Source organism: Apus apus, chromosome 2 (assembly GCF_020740795.1).
Source record: "Apus apus isolate bApuApu2 chromosome 2, bApuApu2.pri.cur, whole genome shotgun sequence".
NCBI classification, from domain to species: Eukaryota; Metazoa; Chordata; class Aves; order Apodiformes; family Apodidae; genus Apus; species Apus apus.
Window position 1 is genome coordinate 37,835,198 of NC_067283.1, and position 27,860 is coordinate 37,863,057.

General features: G+C 36.8%; 1 protein-coding gene across 1 annotated transcript in view; it reads left to right on the forward strand.

Moving 5' to 3' along the window:
- Positions 1 to 27,860, forward strand: part of KCNH8 (potassium voltage-gated channel subfamily H member 8) — a 185,631-nt gene that overhangs the window by 41,879 nt on the left and 115,892 nt on the right. The window contains exon 2 of the mRNA XM_051612214.1: positions 19,564 to 19,797. Coding sequence (XP_051468174.1) covers positions 19,564 to 19,797 — 234 coding nt within the window. The remainder of the gene's footprint in view (positions 1 to 19,563; positions 19,798 to 27,860) is intronic.

The window sequence follows — 27,860 nt, forward strand, 5'->3', positions numbered from 1 at the left end:
TTTAGAAACAAATTCTATTTACAGACACAAAAAGTAAACAACAACATAAAATGATTATCACCTTAGTTACCCTTTAACCGTTTCTCTTTGATAACAACTATATAATTTAATAAAATTGGTTAATTGCTAGATTGTCTCTCCTGGAGTCTTCTCAGAAAATATTTTATATGAGATGCAAATGAATATTATTGAAATCAGAAACTAATTTCCCAGCTGCTAGGGAAAGAAGTGCTGGATTGAACCAAAATATTGTTCAAAAGAACAGAAGCTTAATCTAAATTTCCAGACTTCTATCACTTTTAGAGTAAATTTATTACTGTCAAATTAGTTGCCCTGGAGATATACCAGAGTAACTGAGAGCCTGGAAAATGAGATTTTAAATGCATATATCTAAAGATGAAGATGATAAACCCATTTTTGAAACTGGAAAAAATATTTATTAAACGGTATTCATTCCTTCTCATGAAATTTTTCTTCAGGAAATCAAGGAGAGTAACTGATAATGCATATCAGGAAAAGTTTTTTGGTTTTGTCTTCCCTCCTTTCTTATATTTACATTAAGTTTGAGTAGTAATAATGGAGCTTTATTATCTTTTTAATATAATTTATATAATTGTTTTGGTGTGCATACTTGCAATTCCAAAGAAACTTCATGACAGGCCAAACAGGTTGCATTTGAACAAGACTATATTGGGATCCATTCTACTAAAGATTTTCAGACAGATTCAACATCTGCTACATGAAAAATAATTGTGGGAAGGGAAAGTGTAAAGCCTAATCCTAGGTTGCTAATATAATATATCATACTCACAAGAATAGTCTTTTTAATGTGCATTTTGACAGGCAATATAAGATGATAGCTCTAGAGACAATTTTTGAATCACAGCATTTTGAAATCAAAGGGATAAAAAAGAGAGGAGGGAAAGAAAGGTTTGTTCAAAGAGGGCAGCAAATCTGTTGAAGGGTCTAGAGAACAAGCCATATGAGGAGAAGCTGAGGGAACTGGGGTTTAGCTTTGAGAAAAGGAGTCTGAGGGGGAGATCTTATCAATCTCTGCAACCACCTGAAAGAGGAGGTTATAGCCAAATGGGCCTTGGTCTCTGCTCCAAAGTAACAAGTGATAGAAAGAGAGGAAATGGCTTCAAGTTGCACTAGGGGGGGGTTGGATTGGAAACTAGGAAAAAATTCTTCACTGAAAGGGTTTTCAGGCATCTGAACAAGTCTGCCCAGGAAGTGACCATGTCCCCATCCCTGGAAGTATTTAATAGTTGAGTAGATGTGGTGCTTAGGGACATGGTTAAGCAGTGGACTTGGCTGTGTGCTGTCTTTCATAGAATCATAGAATCCTAGGGGTTGGAAGGGACCTCAAAAGATCATCTAGTCCAACCCCCCTGCCAGAGCAGGGTCACCTAGAGTACATCACACAGGAATGCATCCAGGCGGGTTTTGAATGTCTCCAGTGAAGAAGACTCCACAACCTCTCTGGGCAGCCCGTTCCAGTGCTCTGTCACTCTCACAGTAAAAAATTTTTTTGTGATATTCACCTTAAACCTCCTATGCTCCAATTTGGAATTTATGGTTAGGCTTGATGATCTTACAGGTTTTTTCCAATCTAAATGACCATGAGCCAGCAATGTGCCCTTGTGGCCAAGAAGGCCAACAGCATCCTGGGGTGCATTAGAAAGGGTGTGGTTAGTAGGTCAAGAGAGGTTCTCCTACCTCTTTATTCTGCATTGGTGAGGCCGCATCTGGAGTATTGTGTCCAGTTCTAGGCCCCTCAGTTCAAGAAGGACAGGGATCTGCTTGAGAGAGTCCCGCGCAGAGCTACAAAGATGATTAAAGGAGTAGAACATCTCCCTTATGAGGAAAGGCTGAGGGAGCTGGGTCTCTTTAGCTTGGAGAAAAGGAGACTGAGGGGTGACCTCATTAATGTTTACAAATATGTAAGGGGTGAGTGTCAGGGAGATGGAGTTAGGCTTTTCTCAGTGATGACCAGTGATAGGACAAGGGGTAATGGGTGGAAATTGGAGCATAGGAGGTTCAAGGTGAATATGCGAAAAAATTTTTTTACTGTGAGAGTGACAGAGCACTGGAACAGGCTGCCCAGGGGGGTTGTGGAGTCTCCTTCACTGGAGACATTCAAAACCCACCTGGATGCGTTCTTGTGTGATGTGCTCTAGGTGACCCTGCTCTGGCAGGGGGGTTGGACTAGATGATCTTTCGAGGTCCCTTCCAACCCCTAAGACTCTGTGATTCTGTGTAAATGAGTCTGTGGTTCTAAATAGTAAAAAGGAGGGTGTAATTCAGCACCAGTGGTCTCACTATTCCCGCATAAATTCCATGAAGGAATGTAAACACAGTTTACGCCTGCAGTCAATATGAAACTTGAGATTTTCTTCTGTAGCTATTACTTGCTAGTTATGGATGTGCTATCTTTGAACATCTATCAGTGGCATTTAATCTTGATCAGATTAACAGCCCAAAGGATTAATTAGGTTCACAAGCCACATCTTTTTAGCTTTTTACAGATCTAAACCTATTTCAAGAAAATTAAGTTTGTTTAGAGATTTTCACTTTCACTTTTGTCATTATGTAATACCTTTGCATCATACTAAAATTCTGGGAGAAGGATTAAAACTAATATAATCATGGCAAGCATTCTTATTGTCCTGGTTCCAAGAAAGCAAGGTGCTTGATGTATTATATTTTATCAGTTATCTTACTCCTCTCTTCAGAAAATAAACTTTGGAACTTGCTGGATGATTTAAGAAATAGTAAGTTTGTGCAATAGACCTGCAGAAGAAACAGTCAGAAACCATAGAAAATGCTTCAAGTAATTTATTTGGCTCTCAGCACCTAAGAAATTCCACTTGGCTTACTTGTGTCTCTTGGGTGGAAGGTGTCCAACTCCTGTTCTCCCAGCAAACCAACCAGCATGCACACCTCATCAGGTCAGGAACATGTGCTCTGCCTCTTCATATGAGAACTGTAAGCAAACTAAAATAGGTAGGGACCTGAAGAAGAAACTGGAGGAACTGATGGAATTAGGAGGGGTGTACCTAAGCAATTAGGAGTGCTGCAGTAGAGGAGGAAGCGGATTTAAGTACCATACCATAAGAAAAGAAATTATTCATATGTTCTTGTAATTGTGGACTGAGGTTAAGAGGTTTGTGGCTGGAAGCTGCAAATCTCATTAAACAAACTCATGTTTCAGTTCTCCCATAGCTAATAGCTAAGGAGCTTCTATATTAGACTTACTTCTTTGTGAAAGGCCTTCCTAGGGTTTTTTTGCCTTGCAAACGTTCCTAAAGTTTGAAATCAAATATAGAAAACGTAAATCCAAAGCAGCAAACATGCATGCATCTCATTTCAATTTCAAAACAAAGCTGGCCGGGACGTTGTTTGGGTGAAAGCACCAGGCTGTACATCACTAATGGTGTCATTTAATCCATCAGTAATTCTGCTTTCTGAGAGATGAGGTGCTGAACGCAGTGGGACATCATGGGACACATCTGTCTCACAGCTAATAAGCAGGCTTCTTGTGAATTATAGTATTCTTGAAATGTTTTATAAATCGCATATTAATCTTGTTATGAATGTGTTCTCTGTTTACTTGTAATTTTATGGAGAGAAAATCTTTTAGGAAATGAAACTTCTCTGTTACAGAAATAACTTGCCATGATCAATACAATCTCGCTTATGTGCCAATGTAGCACCATAAGAGGTTGGCTAGATATTGATTTATTTTTATAAATATTTTTAAGAAATAAATAATTCTGGGTTTGAAAGTGAAAAAAATAGTAATTTGTCTCTTCTAATTTGGTTTCAGTTGCTGAAAGTGAAGACTTAATCATTAATTTCACCAGCTGAATAGAACTGTCTCAATTAGCATCAGCTCCCACTTCTAGTGTGAAATAGCATAACTAAGAGCAGTGCATGAAAATGTCTGGCATGTTAGTAAGAAATGGAGCAACAATGAATTAACAGAAGCTAAACATTCAAATCATCACACAAACTGTATTTTAAAATGTGAATGATGTTAGATTTTAACCTAAAGCATGGTATGGGAGTATATTTATAAAGTTAAATCCATAAGGATGCCTCTCTTTACAAAAGAAGATGCTAAATATATGTTGCATGGCTTCATTCAGCTCTTGTGGGACCTGAAATTTGTGCAGTTGATTGCTAGATTATTCAGTATTCTACTTTGGCCATATAGGTGATAGCAGATTGTTTTTGTCATATCTTTTTAATAGAGAAAAAATTGTGAGAAGGATATTAGTTGTTAAATACTGCAAAGGCTGGGGTCAGTGTGACTAACCTTTTTTGTGTTACGGACTTTTAGTACAGTAGAATGAAGATCAAGGATATGTGATTCTCAGATCCTCACTTAATTCAACTTTGAGGCAAATGCTATTTCTGTTCCACTCTTATAAGTTCCCATTTCCTAAATCCAGTCTGAGACAGCTACCATAAAAATCAACAGAAAGCCACTTTCCTAGGGATTCAGACTGCTCACAGAAATAGTGATAGTTCTGGAGACTACAGTGGCATTGGAGGCCACAATAGGTGAGTAAATGGATGAGAATAAGCTTTTCAGTTGTTCAAGGTAAGCTTTTCAGTTGTTTAAGGCAGAGGACCTGGTTGACCTCTGTATTTGAAAGAAATTGCTTCCAGAGTACTTCTTCAAAAGGAAATGTAGAGCCTGTGGCATTTTGGTCCTCTAAATGCCATTCATACTTTACTACTTTACCAATCTTATAATTTATGAAAAGTGTGGGGAAAAAACAAACTGAAAATCCTTTTCTGAATTATCCCTAGTGTATTATTTTCTAGAGGTCCAAGGATACTTACTTTTCTTGTGTGCTGCAAAAAAGTTGGTTAATCCATTATTGAGGCTATATCCTGAGAAGAACAGAAACTTTGGAAAATGGTTTTCTTTATTTCTTCTCTTAATTGATTTTTTTTCCCTGTGTGCTGTTTTATATTTTCCTTACTCTGTCACATAAAATGGTTAAAAGAAATAGCTTATCATTATTACTTTTGGTTTTGTTTTTGGTTTTTTTTTCCTAAAGCCACAAAAATACTTCATGAAAATCCTTCTATTTGAAGCACTGACATATCAGTTTAAACTGGTGTGTTTCATGCATATTTTACTATTTGACTTCTTTGAAGACATGCTATTCTGAGGCAGAGGTTATGTGAACAAGGTGTTTTACAAAAAAGAATTAAATGTTAGTTAACAGCAAGTTAGTAGTACTTCCAGAGAAATAACTTCTATATTTCCTGCGTCTGAAGAACCCTTTAGTATATAGTGCATTATTTGGTGGCTTAGAAAGCTGAGGAATCACTACTCTTGGACAAGTTTGCCAAACCCAAAACTTAGTCTTACAAGAGTATTCCAATTAGTTTTAAAATATTATAATCAACTGAACATTTCTATATATTGAAAAATAAACTTCAATATATTATTGAAAAACTTTACCTCTTATAATCATATTGGTACTAAAAATATTTTAATGATATCTACAAAACACTAATTTTCCCTGTGGAATGTCTTTAATGAAGTAGAGTGAGGAAGCAAAGCAAAGAGGTTAATGATCTGACCTGTGCAGACAGCTGTATCCCACAACATCCTCTAGAAATGGCAAGCTAATTATAATGATAACAACTGTCTTTCCTGAATTCGTCTTTTTTTTCTTCCCCCCTTCCCATCCCTTCACCTCTTAATTGCTTCTAAAGCTAAATTTTGGTTCATGATTTATGAAGTTTAGATCTTTATATACATATATGCTCATAAAATATCCTAGAACATGACTCTAATAGAGTGCAAGTACTTAATACTGACAGAAGTACACCAGCACCACCTACTAGTGAGGAGTGAGATAAATAGCAATTAAAAAGGGGACCAGAACCAAGTTTCAGAGTTCTATGTCTCTGTTTCTTCTTTCTCCCAGGGTGGAAGAAGTGAGTCTTGCTTACTTTAATATTCAAGACTTTGTTAAGAGAATAGGAAATTGAGGCAATGAACTTACAGAGTCTTTCCTGAGATAAAGAAGGCTGATCAACTTTTCTTAAAGCAAGAGTTCTTAAGCAGCCCTCTGAAAAGTCTTTCCATCTAAGATGTGGCTAAAAATTTTTAAAGTCTTATGAAATTTAAAAATTAATACAGTAAAGTCTGGAAGTGTCCTAAAAGGGTTGGGAGACTTTTATCCCTCTTCTGAAAGAATCCAAATTTATTACTATGTCAGATGCTGGCTTTTTATTTAGTGCTTGGATGATTGCCTTGATGAGAGACTTCATTTTTCCCTGAAACATATTTTCTTTTTGGCTCCTGCTGTGGCTGCTCAGTTTTCCACTGACGTGACTCCCACACAGGAGTCCATATTAATATAGAAAACAGTGTGGCAGCATCCAGGTTCTGACATGTTTGTTAAAAGAAGCACATTTTCTGCGATATTGCATCCTTGAGCTGCTCCCCAAATTGCTTCCTACCACAGGGCATGTTGTCCCAATTCTTAGCATATAAAGCATCAGCCAAGCTGACCTACTCGTGAGATCCCATGCCTCCTCCTCCATGTTCCTCTGCCCCTCTCCCTTGCACTGATGTTCTACTTACATTTGACTGCAGGATTCAGTCTGCTAATCTGGCAGGACTTTAACACAAGTTTAAAAAAAAAAACAAAAAATACCACAGACTTCTTTGTAGGGTTAGTCAATGAGGTCAGCTGGGTGATATAGAAAAGCTTGAGGGACTGGAAATGCCTGCATAGGCAAGAGCAGAAGATGAGAGTAAGGAAGGAGCAGAAAGCTTGTGTTGCACAAAAGATGTTGAGACAGGCTTACATACACAGAGGTTTCATGGTGAAGCCCACATACGTTGGCTCTGAAATCTGATTTAGGAGAAAGATGCAAAAAAAGGAGAGCATGTGAAGGGAAAAGGAAAGGTCTCCCCAACAGCCAGCTGGGAGAAGCGGTGGCAGGGTGCCTAGAAGAGCTCTGGGCATTTCTTCAGTGCAGCAAGTGGCAGTGGGGAAGATGGCTGGTTTCTTCATTTTAGTTTCCTCTAGTGCTATACATTTTTTATCAGGATCTCCCCCACTGGTTGTTCCCATCGATGATGGTATTGGCCCTGGTTGGGAGATGTGAATAACCTGGTGGCAATATGTATTTATTGCTTGTTAATCTTGTGTGTACACATATTATGGATTAATATTTATTGAATACCTAAATTACTATTATCTACTTATAAATTTTTTTTTGTTATCTCTAATAAACTAAAATCTACAGTGTGAGATAAGGAAAGAAGGGAATGAAGAGGTCATTCTTAGAACCATGAGAGATATGTCCTGTGAGAGTCCACCACTATTTGGGCTTGCAGGTGCAATGTTGTGAGAACAACAAAGAACATGAGAATGAGAAGAATGAAGGAAAACTAGTACTACAGAGACTCTGAAAAAACTGCCTCAACAATGAACGTGAAGTTTATGGAGCTGCAGTTAGCAGTCCTGTAGCATTATTAAGGTACTATGGTACCTAATGCACTACACAATGTTTTTTAGTATTTCCCATGTATATCCATTTTACCATATGTTTCTCTGCTTGTGTAAGAACATTTCTTTTAACAGGCCAGGATTCACACTTTTTGTTTGTTATTTTAAGCATCAATTACAGATTTTGTGAATTTTTACTCAAGTCTTTCGAAGTTATCATTATTTCTATTGTGACTTAAGAAAGTTATTTATGCCATTGTGCACAATATATATAATGGTGCTGGTTACTCGTGGTTACATATATGGGAAGAGCTGAAGTGCAGTGATTTTCCTATACCACAGTACAATCCACAAGGTCAGGCACCTACCTGATGCCCCTTATTTGAGTAAAATAAGAAGAAAAGTAACAAATGTAGCAACAGAAAACTGTACCTTGTTTCTCTTGCCTTGGAATAATTTCCAGTTAAGGAATTACAGTATCTCACCTACAGATGTTCATTGCCGTTTATTTGCAAGAAGACATGGGCAAGGTCAGGTGCATTTACTCAACATTCAGAGCCTGCTTAGGTATACATAATTCTGAATTCTTCCATGGCTTGTGTACTGATCGTACCCAGCTCCTGTGCTTTAAGACACTCTTCAGTCTAGCTTTGACATGAAGGATTTTAGTCCCCATACACTCTCCACATAATAAATATAGCTCCTTATTCTGATTAACCCCTTGGAAGAAGTCACTTCCTACCACTCCTATGGAGATGAGTTTCCTAACTCTGATACTACGGTTCAGTTGGCTAAAGGAGATATTTACACTCCTGCAATGTTGTGGCCACCTCAATTGCAATTATGGAGCAGAAAAAGCTATTTCTGCTGGTGTATACAATGCTGCTGTGTAAATTCTCCAATGGACTTACAGCCTGTCTGATTTTATGATTATTTTTTTTTTTACATTCAAAACAGTATCTAGAACAGCAATGAATTTTCAAAGTTATAGCATCAGTTCACATAAGAATTGTGGCAAAATAATCATATTGTAATTTATAGCTTGATTCTACTTTTTCTGTTTTCAGTAAGTGTAATTTTTTGAACCTTGCATATTTTGTGCTAAAAACTTTTGTTTGTGTATTTTTAGTATTTTCTTGTGTTTGCTCAGTGCCACTTCTACTTGATGAGACAGAGGACTGATCCATGGTGTAAATACATGGCTTTCTACAAATTATTTCAAATCTCTCTGAATGAATAAGATTATTCTCTCTCACATGAAAACTTTGCAACCAAATTCAAGCATCTACTGCCATTTGTTCAAGACATTCTTTGTAGCTTTCTTTAGATAGGGCTTTGGAAAAACTAGGCAAGATTTCAAATTACCCCCAAGAACAATATTGGAGTTTGATTGCAGCATTTGTACTTTATTCTTGTGGGGAAAAAAATGGTGTTGACATTGTCTTGCAAATATAGTGACAATAATTTTTTTTATGTGAAGCAATTTTGGACCAGTAAGAGGAATTTAGACAAAACCCAAAATGTAATTTCTGTGTTTTAACAAAAAAAAAAAAATCAGAAAAGTTTCTTGGTTTCCTAATGACAGGGATTCACTGCAGTACAATTAATTAATAGATGACATTTTCCCGGAATGTTGGAGGTTTAGTTTTTGCATTAACTACTGAACACGAGCCTATTGCTCTGATGTCAGTCTTTTTTTTAATGTGGGTTTTGTTTAATTCAGGCAGCATTTTGGGGCTAAGGGCACAGGAAGGGGAATTTGTTTTGTTCCGCAATAGAATGAGAGCAACATTTACTATAGAAATGCCTAAGATTCTTCGGTGCTACTTATCCTCTTTATTTTCTTTAAAAATGAACTGAAAATAAAACAAAAGAAGCAGACATAAAAAGGCCTAGGTTTTGAGTAACTAAGTATCTTCAGTCCCTTCGTGATTTTGGTGCGTTTCTTCTCTCATCTGCACTGTTTAAATTCTTTGAGGTTCAATTCAGGATTATTTTTTTTTTATAGTAATCTTCTCCTATGTCTGATTTTCTTCACTGATACAATACTTAGACCATATTATTTTCTTTTTCATCTAAGGTAATAAAAGCCCTGACAATTTTTCAGTGTATTTATATTTGTCCTCCTTACAGCAAGGAAGTTCCAGATGCTTTGAAATTCCCAGACTATATCCACTTCTCCAGCCAAAATCTGGATTTTTCTCCAGAAGACCATCTTATGGCAATGTTCAGGTTCTCCCAGTAGCTTCTTCCTTGATTATTTGGTTATCTTACATAGAGCAGTAGATCTAAGCTCAGGTGCTCCTGCTTTAAGCTATACCAGTCATTCAGGAGGTCCATAGTAGCTTCATTATAAGAAATAATAGCCTATGTCTGCTTCAGGCATCTAATTTACTTTTCCATTAAGGTTATTCTGCTTGTTTGATCAACAATAGCACTGGCTCTTCCTCTTTTTTCAGCATTTTCCCTCTGGGATGATTCATTTTCCTTCGAATACAATAACTTACATGCTTTCCTATAACTTGCCTCTCAGGCTATTCCACCCCAAAAATATGAGGATTTTACAGGTGTTGCCAAGTAAGCCCTATTTTGAAATTCTTAGGACTATTTTGATTTAGAACAGGTGAGTTTAGGATACACAATGAATTCTTTGTTAAGGTAAATAGTGTAGTATAAAACTACCTTTTCTGGAAATTACATTTCCTAGACATGGTTCATAATTTTCTGAGCTATTTTTGGCACAATTTCTGTCAATTTGTCAGAATAACATTCTTTGAACAGACTTTTTTCCATAGCATCATTTTAGATTAGTGTTGCTACTCTGAGAAAGCTGCATGCAGGAATTCTTGCAGTTTACAGGGAACTCATCTCACTGGAATAGGCACACGGGAATCTGCTTCTTCTCCCTATTAAAATTAACTCAAGATTAACCTTTAACTTCAGGGAGGGAGAGGTGAGCATATAAACTGCCACAAAATCCTGGTACTGAATTGGCACCTTCACATTTAAGTATAATTATAGAGAAAAAATAATCAGTAGAATTCACCACAAGCTGGCATGACATTGTAATGAGTGTTGTAGAGGATTGTTAAAGTGACAGTTAACAGCCCAGAAACAACATGTATGAGTTAACATATGTAAAAATCAACTTTGATCGATCTGCTTTGAGTAACAACTTCAGAGTAGTTCAGAGCTAGTATGAAATTATGAATGTTTCTTATTTAGAAAATATAACAATAACAGGTGATATCAAACAGCCTGATAAAGGTATGGTTATTGTTATCTGGATATCTTGCATATGGAAATGAAAATTGTGTGCAAAACTGTGCATTATTACTGTGTGAAGGATCAGATGTATCTGAGATACTGACAGGAGAAAAGCTGAGATGCTGCATCACCCCCTGTGGAGGGCAAGTGCTGCACTAGGCAGATGATGCTGAGGAAGCATGACTACTGTCGCTTTTGCCTTCACACTAAACCCAGACCTGGGTCTGTTTTGCAGACAGATCATTTTGGTCAGGTGTACTTACTGATAATTTTCTTTTGTATATAGCATCTGTTGTAAGGTATTTTTCCCAGGGTCATTTCCAAAGAAGGAACAGATTTCCACATAATCTACTCATTTCAAGTGATAAGATGAAACTTTCTCAACAGTAGTTAAAAAGTTCAACCTGAAGTCAACACATTGTAAAGAAATCCAGGCATTTCCAGGATTTCTGGCATCAGGGTATTTTCCAAGCCCTCCAAAATCAATACATCCCCATAAGAAGAAAGGAACATTTGATTTCAGAGGCAGGAACATCATCTTTTAAAGGTATTGCACACTGGTTTCAAAATGTCCAGCTTAAGTTCTTCCCTTCAGGTGTGCAGGAGTAGCAGCTCATTAATGTATTTCCTGTACTCTTCCACTAGCTCTATTAACAACATCTGTAAGATCTGGCTGCTCAGATACATGGCAACATGAGTAGCAGTACATATGTTGAGGACAAATATCCAAAGGGCTGTCCACTGCAGTAGTATTACAAACAGTATCATCAGGCATGATACTTAGTAAAGGTATGTGTAGGACACTGACACCACAACATATGCAGTGGTGAAATTCTGCTACGTCTGTGCACTGAGCACAAATTGTGACTAGTGCTTAAAAGAGCTGTAGATAAGCCAGCCTTCAACTCCTTGTTGCATTCCTATTTCAGACTTGATGAAGAAAGATATAGACAGGATCATACTGGTAAATGTTTGGCAAGAATGTGCCTCTGGTCTTTAAATTTTTTTCTCTTCAGGAAAACTGTTCATCTGCAAATCTTCATCTCAGCTGAACACTTAAATAATGATCTGAGGGTCTTAAACTGTTAGGCTATATGATTTGAGCGTGTGAGAACTCAATGTGTTGGTCTGATTTATAGCAATTCCATTCCTACCATTCTAGGTGAATTTAAAATCACCAGAACAGTCTGAAAAAAACACCATCAAATTAAATGTAACTAGGTTACACAAATGGCCCTTCTGCCTGATGGATGAACTTAAAATTTCTATGTCTTTTATTGGAGAAAAGGTGAAATATGTTTCCTTTGGAGGCGGGAATCTGTGCACTTTCCAATGGGCACCCACAAAATAGACCAAACAGCAGCTGTGCTCCCTTCTCAGGGGCAGAGGGTTCAGTTCTGAAAAGCAAACTTCTTCGCTGTAGTTTACCTCTGACAGTTGCACTGGTTGTCTATTTGAAAGGTGCTTTGCGATGATAAATTAGCAGTAACAGTATTACTACTATTTGAACTAAGTCCTTCTTAGTTCTTATATGTGAGGATTCAGGTAAATGCAAATGAGATTGTGCTCAGAAAAAGAACAGAAACATATGTAGAGATTTCTAATGGAGAAGCAAAATTATTTAATGGTTTTTTTGTCTCTAGGATCCCAGCCTCAATTCACCATCAGAGTTATTTTAGGTTTTGGATTTGGTTTTGGTTTTGGTTCCCTCTGATATTGTCTGGCTTTTTAGTCTGCTTTGTTCTAGAAATATGTACTTTGGTTGGTCATGGAGAAAGTTGCAGTCATTCTTGTATTGACCTGATGCACAAATGGCACTGAAGGCTGGCTTTGAGATCATTAAACACTGAGGCTCTTAAATGGCTTATGATCTGTGTTTATCAGTAAGACTAAGAGATAATTTAACATCCAGATGTCCAAGTGTTGCTTGGATGTCTCTATGCTCAAATGTATTTCAAATTAACTCTTTTTGTAGCTATGAATATTGTATACAGTATAAGATTTTCTCTGTGAGTCTAAATACTGTTTTAAATGCAGAGTGAAATGTTGATTTCTTAGCTGCTGAATTCAGAAATTCTCTAAATAATGAAAAGTAATTTTGGCAATGCAGAGTATGTCTCCTGTGCTGGAATACTGAGAGGGCATATGGTAGAAGCTCCCATAATCCAAGGGGAAGTTGTTAGCAGCCTGCTATACCACTTAGACACACACAGGTCTGTTCAGCCAGATGGGATCCTGACAGAGCTGGTGGAGGTGTTCACCATGACACTTTCCATCATTCATCAGCGATCTTGGCTAGCTGGAGAGGTCCCAGTTGACTGGAGGATAGCAAATGTGACACCAATCTACAAGAAGGGCCAGAAAGAGGATCCAGGGAACTACAGACCTACCAGTCTGACTTCGGTGCTGGGAGACGTTATAGAGCAGATCATCTTGAGTACCATCACATGGCATGACCAGGACAACCAGGCAATCAGGCCCAGTCAGCATGAGTTTATGAAAGGCAGGTCCTGCTGGTCTAACCAGTTCTCCTTCTATGACAAGGTGACCCACTTAGTGGATGAGGGAAATGCAGTGCATGTTTTTTACCTGCACTTCAGTAAAGCCTTTGACACCAGTTACCATAGCATTCTCCTGGAACAAATGGCTGCTTCTGGCTCATGGTAAAGAACTGGTGGGATGACTGGGTCCAAAAGAGTTAAGTCCAGCTGATGGTCAGTCATAAATGGTGTTCCCCAGAGCTCAGTATTGGGGCCAGTGCTCTTTAATACCTTTATCAATCATCTGAATGAGCAGCTTGAGTGCCCTCTCAGTCAATTTGCAGATGACACCAAGTTGGGAGGGAGTGTTGATCTGCCTGTGGGTAGGAAAGCTCTACAGAGGGATCTGGACAGGCTGGATCAATGGGTCAAGGCCAGTTGTATGCAGTTAAAAAACATTGTCAGGTCCTGGACATGGGTCACAACAATCCCATGCAATGCTATGGGCTTGGGGAAGAGTGGCTGGAAGGCTGTCCAGCAGAGAAAGACCTGGGAATATTGGTCAACAGCCAGCTGAATATGAGCCAGCAGTGTGCCCAGGTGGCCAAGGCAGTCAACAGCATCTGGGTTTGTATCAGAAACAATGCGGCCAACTGGACTAGGGAAGGGATCATCTCCCCGTACTTGGAACTGGTGAGGCCACACCTCAAATACTGTGTTCAGTTTTGGGCCCCTACAAGAAGGACACTGAGGTGCTGGAAGAGCAAAGAAGAGCAACAAAGCTGGTGAAAGGTCTGGAGAACAAGTCTGATGAGGAGCAGCTGAGGGAACTGGGGTTGTTTAGTTTGGAGAAAAGGAGACCTTATCACTCTTGACAACCACCTGAAAGAGGAGGTTATAGCCAAATGAGCGTTGTTCTCTTCTCCAAAGTAACAAGTGATAGAATGAGAGGAAATGGCTTCAAGTTGCACTAGGGGAAGTTTAGATTGAATAGTAGGAAAAAAATTATTCACCAAAAGCATTTTCAGGCACTTAAACAAGCTGCCCAGGGGAGTGGTCAAGTCACCATCCCTGGAGGTATTTAAAAGACATGTAGATATGGTGCTTAGGGTTGTGATTTAGTGGTGGACTTGGTGGTATATTGTATTTATGGTTGCACTTGATCTTATTAAAGGTCTTTTCCAACCAAAATTATTCTGTAAGTGGGAGCTACAGCACCTCACCCTTGGTTTGAGTCAATAGAGCTAGTTAGTTCAAATATTGTTTTGTACTCTGAATTTATAACTCTTACCCAATTTTATGAATACATTTCCTTGTAATGTCAGCCTTTAATTGAAATGACTTGGCCAATTAAATAAATTCTACAACTTACAGTGATGGGTCCTTTGCTCATCAGTCCCTACTTGTAGTTTATTATGCAATAGTTCTACCTTTTAGTGTAGTACTTTCACTGGAATATATATATGTATTTTTAGTGAAAAGTGAGAAGCGTTACCAGTATAATCAGTTTCTTTTATTTCTGACTCACCTGGATCTGAATAAGTCATTACTTCACATTAGTGAACCAGTTAATGGTACTGAGATTTTCAATATGAACTTTAATATTTGGAAGTGTATGCATTATAAAATCACTTTGGTTCAATCAAATTCAAAGTTTAGTAGTCGGTAGATGAGCTTGAACTCTACTGAAACTTACATTTAAATGTGCTGACACAAAGCTAAATGCTTTCATATGCTATTTTAATAATTCAGTGAGGTAGTCTTAACTGTTAATGTGCTCATGTTCTCAGCAACAGTAACTTGCGTGAACCTAGAAAGAAACATCTCTTGTTAAGCTGATCATGTGGGAACTGTGGAATCAAACATAAATATAGTAAAGTCTTTTATCCTGAAGAATTATGGGCTGCTCTCCATTTTATAGAGTAACTGTGTTTGTCACTTGTATTAATTAAAGCATCTTCTTTGATTGCTTGGGATTTTTTTCCTTTTTTTTTGGTAGCAATTTTTTGTTGGTTTTTTTTCTTAATTAATAAATAATTTAATATTTAAAATCAGAGTGGTTCTTGGCTGTGCTCAGTTGCACAAGAAGTCAGATAGATGATCTCTTCACTGATGAAGATGAAGACTTGCAGAAACCATCTGGACTTTGAAAAGAACTGTTACAAGAACTGGAGAAGCACAACGATGAGATTTATAGCAGAGATAGCTACAGTATTAAAGCAAAAACCCTTTTGTTATTTGTTGCTAAATATGACAGTAGGATTTATCAAGGGAGTGCTGAGTTTAATTATAACAAAGGCTCATTACAAACAGTCAGATACATTGTGTGCAGTAATTATGAAGCAGAGAATTGCATAATAGCCTTTTCCTTTATTATTTCAATCGTAAAACTCTGTCATGGGATGTTTAACAAACCCATCTCTCTGTATTGGATGGCATGTGATATAAATTTATTCTGGTTTTAAAGTTATAATTTTGGGACATCAGTATAGTCATTTAAATAGTGCAATGGTGTATAAGCCTGTCATTGAAGGTGTAGTTAGGATGGTTCTGGTTCAGCTTGTTTAATCATCTCTGAATTTATGCTGTGTGTCTGGCAGAGGTTTCTGGAAACAGTGTGAGTCTTCTGTTGATAAATGTCCTATCTGTTCCAATATGTCCTGCTTCCAAAGCAAATGCAGGCATGCAAGCTCCTAATACTCCTCCTTCGAACTTTCATGTGAAAAGTAATTTCATCTTCATAGAAAATTAACATAAAACAAAAGAAGCATAGTGGAAACAAATCTCCTTTTAAATTGTACTGAGTAGTTGTGGAACACCTCTGTTATACTCATCCATTTTTATTGACTTATTGTTAAAGAAATACTTAGTGAACATTGTTGGATTTTTTTGTCTAGACTTTTTGTCACATCTTTTAAAGAAGCACTTTTAAATCATCCTTTACACATCATATGCAGGGTTGAGCATATAACTAAGTATAATTATCCAAAGCTAACCTACAAATACACCTTTTCTATACTTTTTTTTTTTTTTTGCACAGACTTAGAGCACTTAAAAATTTCTGAGCTGAAGTGTGCTACTTGTGGTTTTGTCAAATCTGTTCCCTGAGGTTGTACACAGTTTTGCAGCAGTTCTGCTCTGCTGTTGCAAATGTCCTGTCCTCCAAAACAGTCTCAAAGGCTCTAGGTTACATCTTTCTCAAAAGAACTTGACTTTACCTTGTATGCATTTTCTTGTCTAAAGTAATAATAAAAACAAAACCAAAGATTCTACCAAATCTACCAAAGAATCTGTCAGTACTGTTTCCTGACCAACGAACTTGAATAAAATAACTTAATAATCAGGTTGATGTGCTGAAAGAATAATATGGAATTCAACCTCATCTTTATTATGTGGAAGTATTGCAGTCTACACACAAACATATGCTAAAATATGCAGACTAATAGGATGGTATCACTCATTGCAACTTTCGTACTGTAAGTCCAAAGAGAAGTTATATTCTCCTTGAGAATATAGATTTTTTTAAAATAAATTATTCTAAATAAAATGTTGTTCTTCCTGTTCAGGATTTTAAGATACAGCTGGTATCATGGATGTTTATAATGTTAAATGCTGGTTTTGTTATTTGTGTTCCACTGATGCCTGAATGACACAGATTTCACCCTCAGTTTTTGTTTTTTTAAATATTTTATGGTGCTTTATGTAAACTAGGAATAGCAAGTGATATTGAACATTCCAAGCTATGACAAGAAATTACTGAAATAAATAAACTTTTAATCAGAATATTTTAAGATACAATTTTTTAAAGTTTAATTATTACTTAATAAATAATACTGAAGAATTTGATGAAACATAATTATTTGTCAAAATTATGTTGCTTGATCCTTAAATATTATGAGGAATCTTTTCAATAAATTGTTTAAATATGCCCCTTAGTCTAATAGTTTGGGTTTATAGACAAATATTTCATCATTTGATTTTAACTTCAAGCTTGAGAAAAAACATTAAATATAATTCTGATTGTATTTTTCTGAAGCTGATCCTTTACTGTTGTACTCAAAATGTTTGGCAAAACCAGGCTTATAAACCTTATCAGACATCAGATGTTAATGGAAAAATTGCCTCTTATTCTAGCCAGCTCTGGATTGTTTTTTACAAGTAAATTGTTTTCTGATATGAATGTTGAAGTAGCCAGAAGTGGTTGGGATTTATTTTTATTTAAATGACAGCAGAGTTTGACCACCTTAAATTTTTCAGAAAATCATTATATGCTTGGTAAGTCCCAGTGTATTCCTGCTCATAATGATATTCTGACACTGCTGCACTCTGAGAGCATCCTCCCTACCCCTCGTGTCCGTGTGGTGTTCCATATGTTGGTTCATGCAATTCCCAACAATTGTAATTTTTTTTGTAAAAGTCTGAATTACATAATTGTATCTTAAAGAATAAGAAACTCAGGAGTAATTTAATTAAATGGCTACAGAGGCATTTGAAATGTATGATTTGAGGGTCTTACACTGTAACACCATTATTACACTGCAGTGCAAGCAGATGATTTTCATTCTTTGGCAGTGTGGGGATTTAATTTTGTGTTGACAGGGGGAACTACATGTCAGTGCATGAATGGTAATGATACTTATTCCCTAGTTAGGCAAGTAAAAATGACAGGCTATGTCAAGCACTGCACTGAACCAGAATGCATTTTTAAATCACGTTATTTGGTAAATGAGAAAAGTCAGCTTTAATATAACAATTTTTTGAAAGAGTTTTAATATTAAGCAGAAGGCACCTGAAGCAAAGACTTAAGAGCAAATGGATCATTCAATAAATCTCAGCATTGTCTTTAAAATACTGAAATCTTAACAATAGCAGCCATAGTATTTTATCCTTTGAGTAAATGAAGAGTAACATAGCTGAAGTTGCTGGACTTTCATGGATGCAGAACTCTTGTGACAGTTAAGCCTGACACAGACCCTTTTTTCTTTATTTTAGTTTATGCATTCTGTCCCTCCTTTCCCCATGGATTAATAATATATACTTATATGGAAATTAGACATATCAGCTCTATTTTTTCATTAAAATAGTTAATTTTTTCTCTTGAATTTTTTTAATATTTATGAAGGGATTCTGGATTAGTTAATAGCATTATCCCTTAAGAGATACACATGAATCCCCAGGCACATAATTCTGAAAAATGACAGATATCTGTCTTGGGACAAGACTGCTCCTAAGCTACTACTAGCAAGCTGTAAAATAAACAATCCTTAATAAGAAAAAGGCAAAAAAATAGTCTTTCCTCTGTCAATGTGAAATGTAGACACAATTTTTCCTCATAAAACTCTGGGATCTTTTCACTTCAAGATAAGGAAACACAGTTAAAAAAACCTGAGACCTTCATACAGTATTTGGAAAGGGTCTCCATGCTTGTTTAAAAAGACCATACAGTGCTGGAGTTGACATAAGCTGAAGATGAGAGTCTAAGGCACAAAATTTTCAAAGAGACTCAGCAAGGGCTGGAAATGAGCTATTAGGCTGCAAGATTTGCCGAAGATTTGAACTCAAATTAGAACATTGCTTTTTGTTGACTTATCTCCATGTCAACATACTCTTCTTGAATTTATCGTATGTGTTAGTTGCATCTTAAAAACACTGAAAAATTACTAAATGCATTAAAGTGTAACATGGTAGCAAGTCTTTAATGTGCCTGTGTTTTATGGAATAAGTAGAGTGGGGCTCTGACAGACAGTTGATATTGATTTGTACCAAACAAAAAAAAACAAAACAAAACCCCCTAACAATTCTATATAACCCCAGAGAGTCCCTCAACTCCACTTTTAAGGATTCTCTTGTGAAATTACATGAAAGAAATTCGAGTGTTGATGCAGATCAGCTTAATAAGGGCATAGATTGGCTTTTTTTAGAGATAGCTGTGTCCGTTGAGACTGCAGAGGAGTCTGAGAGGCAGCACAACCTAACACCGTTGAAATTTCTTCAGAGCTTCCACATTCATCACTGGTCTTTGCTCAATTGCTAACACCCATCCTAGAGAGAGTTATCATAAATTATTTCTTGAGGATGCAATGAGTCAAGCAGTACATAGCCATGAGGAGCCATCATATGAAGGTGCTCTGTAGACAGCTAGACTTGATTTCGTTTCAGACTGGTGGTCTAAAACAGACTAGTGGCATTCTTGTTTGCAGGAAGTTGGGAGTTGTTTTCACATGTACATTCAGTTGTGCCTTCCAACAAAACCAAAGGAAGTATTATGTCAAATTATAGAATTCAGACTATAATTCCAGTTTTACTTTTGTGTTCTCCTACAGATAGTAATTTCATCCTCGCAAATGCTCAGGTGGCTAAAGGATTCCCTATTGTTTACTGCTCCGATGGCTTCTGTGAGCTTGCTGGATTTGCACGAACTGAAGTCATGCAGAAGAGCTGCAGCTGTAAATTTTTACTTGGTGCTGAAACAAACGAGCAGATGATTCTTCAAATTGAGAAATCATTGGAGGAAAAGGTAGAATTCAAAGGAGAAATCATGTTCTATAAGAAGAATGGTAAGTTTTTCTTTCCTGTTTTGTTCATCCCAAAGAACCAATATTAAAGTATATAACATGTAATATGGATTTCTATGCCATGATAGCGTGTCTATAATCAGACCTGCAGGAATAGATTAGAATAAAGAAAATACAGTACACATGGAGACTATGTTTTTATTAGTCTTACAGATTTTATGTAACTATACCAGTTATGAAGCTGCATAGAGGAAATTCAGGGACTCCCTTTTGAGACAGGGTGTTATCTGCACTCAGTATCACACTATGTTTTCTACTTTTTCTTATGCTGAAGTTTTTACTTATTGCTAAGCAGTAATTCAAAACTTAATACTCACCAAAAAGTAGACAGTGGCTATGTAAACTTTTCAGTCCCATCAATAAAATACTCAGAACTTTAAATTATACAAGTGATTTATTCTCCACAGCCACTTTACATAAATACAATAAGAATGATCTTCCAAAAAGGCTAAGTACCATAATTAAAGTTTATATTTAAATATGTATTGTCACGTTAAAAAAATTCTGAACATTAAACAACTCTATAGACATCAGTAAATTTCAAGTTGCTCCACCAAAGCTTTCATTCCTATGATAAAGCATTTATAAGGACAATGTCGTAGTAAAGATGTGTGAGCCATGGAAAAAATCTCCCCATGATGCACACTTAAGAGCTTTTTTCACTTATATCAGACTCCTTCAGTGTCTGTTCTGTAAGCATTTACACTGACATCATTCACATGGTGTTCAAGAGGTGACACTAGTGTGAGATACTGACAGGATTGCAACCACCCAGTTCTATAGGAGCCTTCACATGTGCTTAATGATCCATGGACTTACTGGATCCATGGGTGCTTACTGAGTATCACCTTCTGTTTTATTGTATGCCTAGAATTTCTAGGCATAAGTTTAGGCAATGTTTTCCTTATAGGTCCTACTTACATCTTTACTAATGAAACATTTTTCCCTCAAATATAACTATTAGATACTTTAAAATGTATTTTATAAGAGCAATAACTACATATTGACAAGATAGCCAGAGATTTTTGTTGTTATGAGAAGGCAGATTCACTTTCCCTGAGTTATACAAAAAATAGAACTGCTTCTTAGTTGGCTTGTGTTCTTGATTGGTGTTTTTCACAGTATGAAATTTTGAAGTTATTCTGAAGATACTGCTAAATGCTTCCTCCTTTTGTCTTTTTGGGAAAGCTTGGAGAGTGTGTTCATTGTCATTGTTGGTTTTTAGCGTTTAGAAGAAACTTCCATAGTTCGTAGAACTCTTTTTTCAGGAAGGCTGTGCAAAGAATATAATTTCAAATCTGAAAATGATAACTGAATATAGGGGAAAATTATCTTAATCTGGAATGTTAAGAGCTGTTTTCTTTAGTATTGTGGTGGTGGGCAGTGATGAGTGGGCAGGTTAAAAAGATATTTCAGTGTATGTAAATGAAAGAAGTAAATCTAACATTCATTTCAGTGTCTTGGTTCTGAATGATAAATTGTGACTCCTTTGCACCATGAAGGACTGCTTCAAACCTATAATAGATATGACTAATGCAGGCAGAAAGAGATTAAAGGTCAATTTGCTTATCAATGAAGTAGCTGAACCACAGATAAATAGATGAAGAGAAACTGTTTAGGATAAAAGTATTCCCACAATCCACCCTACCTGCAGCCCTGTGTGTAATTTGACTAGGGGCCATTCAAAGACATTTTCTGACTATGAATAAATTTCCCAGACTGCCTATTACATTTTTCTTTCTCATGTATTTCTGTACCACTGGGAAATGGAAATGAATAGGTGTTAAAATAACATGAGACTGTTCTTGAATAAAAGCAAAATTTATATTGAAAAATAATCTTGTTTTTTCAACAAAGCTATAAAACATAGATACTAAATTTGGTCAATCATCCATTTTAGCCATATGTTTTGGGTTTGAGGTTGTTTGGGAGGATTTTTCCAGAAGAAAAATTGGACTTCTGAAGCTGCTAGACTTATTCACTTTGGCAGAAAGAATGAGGGGGGGAAAAAAAAAAGAAAAAAGAAAAAAGGCAAGGTGTGTTTGCTGCAGAAAAATGTTTTGAAAATATTGTAAGACACAGGAACATTGGGAATAATTTCCCCAAAAGGACTGTATGGATACATTCAGGCTCACCTGATACTAAAAATAATTGTCAGTTGGTCTAGTGCCCTATGTTATGCCAGGAGCAGAGGTCAGTGGGAGACAAGTAGCTAGTAATGTTTAATTGTCATAGGGTTATATTTCAGTGTTTGGATTTCAGGGTGCCAGATTGTAATTAAGTATCTGTCTTTAGTCCACTATTCAAAGGTATAGCCTTGCTCTGTAGGCTGAGCTACAAGACCAAATGAACACTTTCAAGGATAACTTGAGGGACAGAAGTTCAGCTTCAGGCATAATTCTGAGCTCACAAAATAGACTGATATCCCTTAACACACTCCTTTAAAACTTAATAATGAGTGTAACATGATAAGAAATTACTCTGAGGGACATGGATGTATGAAAACAGTAACTTATTCTTGGTTTCTCCTTCTGGTTTAGATCTAAAATGTGGAAGCCTGACATTTGTAATTGTGTTTTGTTTGGTTGTTTTTGTTTGGTTGTTTTTTTCATGCGCCTCTTATATTTTGTAAAAGAAATTCAGGCTTCCAAAACTGAATATGGGTTGGTTTCTTAGTTTCTGTATTTTTCAGTATTTTGAATTTGATTTAAACTCTGTTTAAAACTTATTTAATTTTTGTCATTAAATCAGATTGTTCATTCTAAACAAGTAGATTCGGGCTTGGGACTTAAAGCTCTTAGGAGTTTTGATCTGAATTTAGTAAGCTTGAATATGGGACCTCTCACAGTCACTTAACCATCATTTAAAAATTCACATGGCTCTTCTGCTTAGCAATTGTTAGTTAAAGGAATGATTGTTGTAACGAAAGCAACTGCAGCAACCCATACGCAATGTCATGGAAGTTCCAGGCTGCTATGAGCTGACACTGCAAAGAGTAAGAGTGACATGCAAGGAGCTGGGTAGGGAGCTGAGTAGATGGACTAACTCTGTTGGATGAAATGCAGGATTTCACTGTTTTTGCCATCTGGGTTTGGATATTAACAGAAGGATAATCTTCAGCAGTTGTGCTCTGACCCAACTAGAAAACAATCCTCCCAGAATGGCTACAAGTGGATAGGAACTTTCCTCTGTGTGTGTGTTCTTCATTTGGCATTTAAACAAATCCTTATAATAGGATAAACTGTTTGCTGAAAGGAAATTTGCCTCTTTCTGTCTGTGTGTAACTAGTGTGAAACACTAATCAGTGATAGCCACTTCAGGCTTTTGGACACTTGAGAGGCTTCAGGGTGTTCATTTTATCTGTGCATCCCAGCAACAGTGCTGTCTGCATGGGCTTTTGTGGGCAATTAAATATTGCTGCTGTAGGAGGACTGGAGCAAGTGGGTCATGCTGGGACCACCATTACAATTTGCCTTAAGACTTGCCTACAAGCAGAGTTTGCTTAATTTGTGAGAGAGCATGGACACTCAAGGGACACTTTGCCATCTTCTACATGTAAACTGATTTAAACACTTTCTGAGCTATGTATTAGGCAAGTGCCTTGTAGCTTTTGTCCCCTAAAGATTTGGTAAGTAACTTGGAAGGTTAGGAATGCATGATATACTAATTTCATAGATTTTAATTTTAAATGTTAGTGTGATTCGATCAAGGTATTTTGGCTCTTTTCATCAGTGTAGATGAATGTGTGTTTTAATGACTCTGTGTGCTTATCTGGAAGGTTAGGACTAAGGTGTTATTTCAGATAAGAGGAATATGAGTGGTGAAACTCAAAGCCACTTAGTGATTTCCTGGATGCTATAAAGAAAAAGGCCATCAGAGGTCTAGGTGTGACGGTGTTCTCACATGAGCAGTAATGACAGCCACAGGCAAATGAAATAAGCCTGAAGCCATGAGACATCCTCTGGAACCTCTGCCATGATTGCAGTTGAATAATGAGGCTACAGGATAACAAAGTCTCCATTACATCACTTACAGTTAACACATGACTTGTGTTAAGCAAACAAAGAAAGCTTTTTAGATGATGTGTTGAACCTTACTCAAAATTATAGAAGATTTAATTAATTATCAAGAAATACAAAGAAAACTAGTTTCCTTTAAAACGAAAGAAAACCAGGTTTTCTTGAAAGTTTTCCTCTTTATAAAAAGTATTTTGTATGTTGCAGAAATGTTATCCTGTTTTTCCAACAGGAAGTTTAAAAGCCTACATTTAATGGTTGTCTGAGAATATTCTGTAGCATTTTGAAACATGGGAGTTGTATGGTACCTTTTTAATATAAACTGACTCCCTGTTTTAACAGTCTCCTGAAATCCATCATGTATTTGGGAAAAAGTACAGCCCAGCAATTAGAGAAGAGGTATTTATTAGAATTATCTAACTGAAAAAAAGAGACATCTAGTTACTAATGTAGAAGAAGTCCCTTGACAAGTTGCTTGGCAGGATAGTTCATAGCAATGTGACCTCACTGCAGCTCTGCCATAAAAATGTGGTCTAAAAATAAGAAAGATAAGAAGCTTTAGCAGTTGGTTTGCTCACACTATCTACATTATAGCACAAAATGCAGGAAGGGAATAAAAAGAGCAAGTAACACTGAAAAATTAATCTGATGGCAATATATAATGACAATTATATGAGCCATAAACAGTATTTTGTATCTTTATAAAAGCACCCTCTGTTGTCCTTTTTCCATGTTCCTCCCTTCCGTAAGCTTTAGGAAGTTTCACTGGTCATGGGGAAGTCTTTCTCTTAAAAATCAGTTTAGTTGTGAATGTAGACCAGAGAGATATTCTTATTTTCCTCTGTTTCAGAGAAGAGGTTTTGTTGGGTTTTTTTTGCTTTTTTATCTCTAAACAGTTTATTTGATTGACCCATGGCCTCTGATGAAAGCTAGTATGTAGCCTTGAGCTGTGTAGAGGCTTTAGAGACAAGCCCAGCTTCTGCAGTGGGAGAGGAAGATGGAGCAGACCTCTGCTCCTCTGGAGAGCCCTGGCTTAAATTCTACAGAGCCTTGAGTGAATTGTGTGCACTGTGATCTAAACCACCTGAGATCTTTTGCTGTGATTTAATGATACTTCAACAAGACTGCTGCTTACCAACTGATGGCACTGATACTTTGTTCTGATGGCACTCACCGTGACACTGGCTAATAGTTTATTTCAATAGCAACATGATTTATTAAAACTATAATTCTCTGGAAAAAAAGATTTGTTCTCCTAGAAGCACCGTATGAGAGTTTCCTGCTGCTTATTGCATTGTTACAAAGTGATGGGCCCTTCATTGCTTACAGATGCTTACAGATTAGTGTTTCCACACAGACACCCTGGGCTGCCAGCTTCACTTAAAATGAATGACTGTTAGTAAAGCTGTATGCACTTTTACATTTTTTTACAATATATTTTATTTGGTATTTTTTATGCATCCATTTTTAGGAAGAGATGTAGCTATTTATTTTGCAGTGAGATGTTTGTACTCCATCAGACCTCTCACTCTTCAGATTTTCTCATCATTTTATGGCTGCTGATTTACTGTATTTTATTTTTATGGGGTTTAGATCTGGCTTCTGCTAGAAGCTGGATTATGTCCCCATGCTTCACTGTGAGTTAGGCTATTCTTTGGTTAAAGAAAGGGCAAATTACCATTTCTCTGGATAACTACCTGCCTCTCTGCTGCTGACATTTACTTATTTTGTTTATGATCCCCAAATCCACATCTGAATGAATTATGGTGCAGACTCATTGTCACCTCCTGTGCTGACAATTGCAATGATTTCTTGCATTAGCTCCACAGTTTTTTGGAAGAGCAGCAGGAGGCTCATGTTAGCATGGTCTGTGGGACCCTCTCACTGATTTGGCTAGGGAATTGCAAAAGCAGTCTGATTTTTACAGAGCAGTCAAGTAATTAAAAGGTTAAAACCTACTGCTTTCAACTGGCAGGGTTTCTATAATTCTTTTCAATGAGTCTGTTTACACCATGTGCCCACATGGATGCAAATGGTGAACTGAAAAATTAATCCTTTCTACAGCATTATGTAATTCCTCAGTGTGTGTTTCAAACCCCTTCTGGACAAAAGCAAAAACCTGGCCAGATGAAGGCATCAATCCAGATTCATGACTTGAAGCTTTAGCCCCTTTCTTCCAGAGAGGTGCCAGTGGGTGGTGTGTCAAGTGCAGGTTAAAGTTTTTGAATCACAGGCTCAAAAGAAAATACTCACACTTGCTTAAAACTGCAGATGAATATTAACATATAAAACTAAAATAACAGACAGGAATTATAGAGGCAATGATATCTTGTTAAGCAGAAAACTTCTTTTACCTAACCTTGTGGAAAAAAGCAGCAGAAAATAAATTATCAGTTTCTAAAATGGCACTTTGCAATGTAAGTGGACAACTAACCAACAGAGTCCCTTCTTTCTCTGTGTATGTCTGCTGAAAGTTTGATGAACAAGCATGACACTGCAACCAGAACCTCTCCCAGTGCTGGGAGACCTCCCATTCTACAGATTCCAGACTTTCTGCTTCTAGGGGCTGCCACTGTCAGAGACACCAGAATGAGGGTCATGAAAACATCTTGCACAAAGATATTTTTCTTTATTATCACTTTTTATTTGAAACTGAAAAAGTGGAACATTTTCTTTACAAGTATAATGGTCTGGTTTGGTATTGCTGTGTTTCTGCTTACAGGAATTTTTTTGTCTTCTTTGAAGTTTCTTTTTATGACAAAATAGCACAATAACATCATTTGAACACATGATTGTGTTCAGATTAATGTGCGCTACACCTCCTGGTGTCAAACTATCAGACAATTTGAAAAAGAAACATATACATAAATATACATATTTAAACATATATACACAAGTACATATGAGAGATCATCCTGTCTGACTGAAAATGATACTTACTGCTGTGATTTCATCTAGACGTTGGTTTATGAGCTCTGAAAATCCAAAAAGAATGAGGACCATAGGTTGCAAACACAATTCTAACAATAGATTTCAAAAATACAGTACTCAAGTGAAAGCAAACTGCTCCTTTTGGGACTGTTCAACTCAAAGCAGTGAAAACTGTGTAATTCAATGGAAGCAAGTAAAGGCTCAACTGATCTGGAAGGATTGAGTCCAATTATCTCTGAAACTATCCATACAACGATACTGAAAAAATAGTATTTTGTTTCTGGGTTTTTATGTTGCTTTGATTTTGTTTTGGTTTACTTTAAATATAAATATTGGGTATTTAATTATATGAATAGACTGACTCAATACGTTCCCTGGAGTTAACTGACAAATGCTGAATATCTTGTAATCCTGTGACCGTGACAGAGTAATTATCCTTAAGAGTGGAGGGAAAGTTAAGTTGCAAACTGCCAATATTAATGAATCTTCCTGAATCCTTTTGCATTTAAACAGAATGTGTTTCATTGACTTCACTGAGTTTTTAGATAATCCTGTGTATTTTGCTAATTGTTGTAAATGTATTACATCAGAGAAATACTTATCTCTTTTTCTAATGTGCATGGGGATAGGAAAAGGAAATTAGAGCAGACAAAAAGTAAGTAGTACACCTAGGGATAATGAACGTCACATGGCTTTACCAGGAATTGCTTAACTTCTCTGCTTTTACTCAGTGGAAACTTAAATCTAACTAGAGGATTTGAAACAGATTTTCATTAAGTAGGAAAGATAGTGAAGTTATAAAGGGAGAGACAGGGAAGATGAGTAAACAAAGCTGAAATGTAGATATGCTGGAGCCCGTTAGTTATTTTGCATAAAATGTGCACTGCAGATTGTTGGAAAAGTCATGCACTCAGACTAGGAGCTGTCATAACAGAGGCAGTGTCCACTTTGAGGTGGGGAGTTAAGCCTCTCTCTGCTTAACACTGGCACTCTGTGGGCGAGGCACAAATAGGAGCATGCTGTGTTGAAAACTGTCTCTTCTTAGAACATCCTTTCTCTCTGTCCATCATGGCAGTGATGGCAGAAAAAATTAGATGT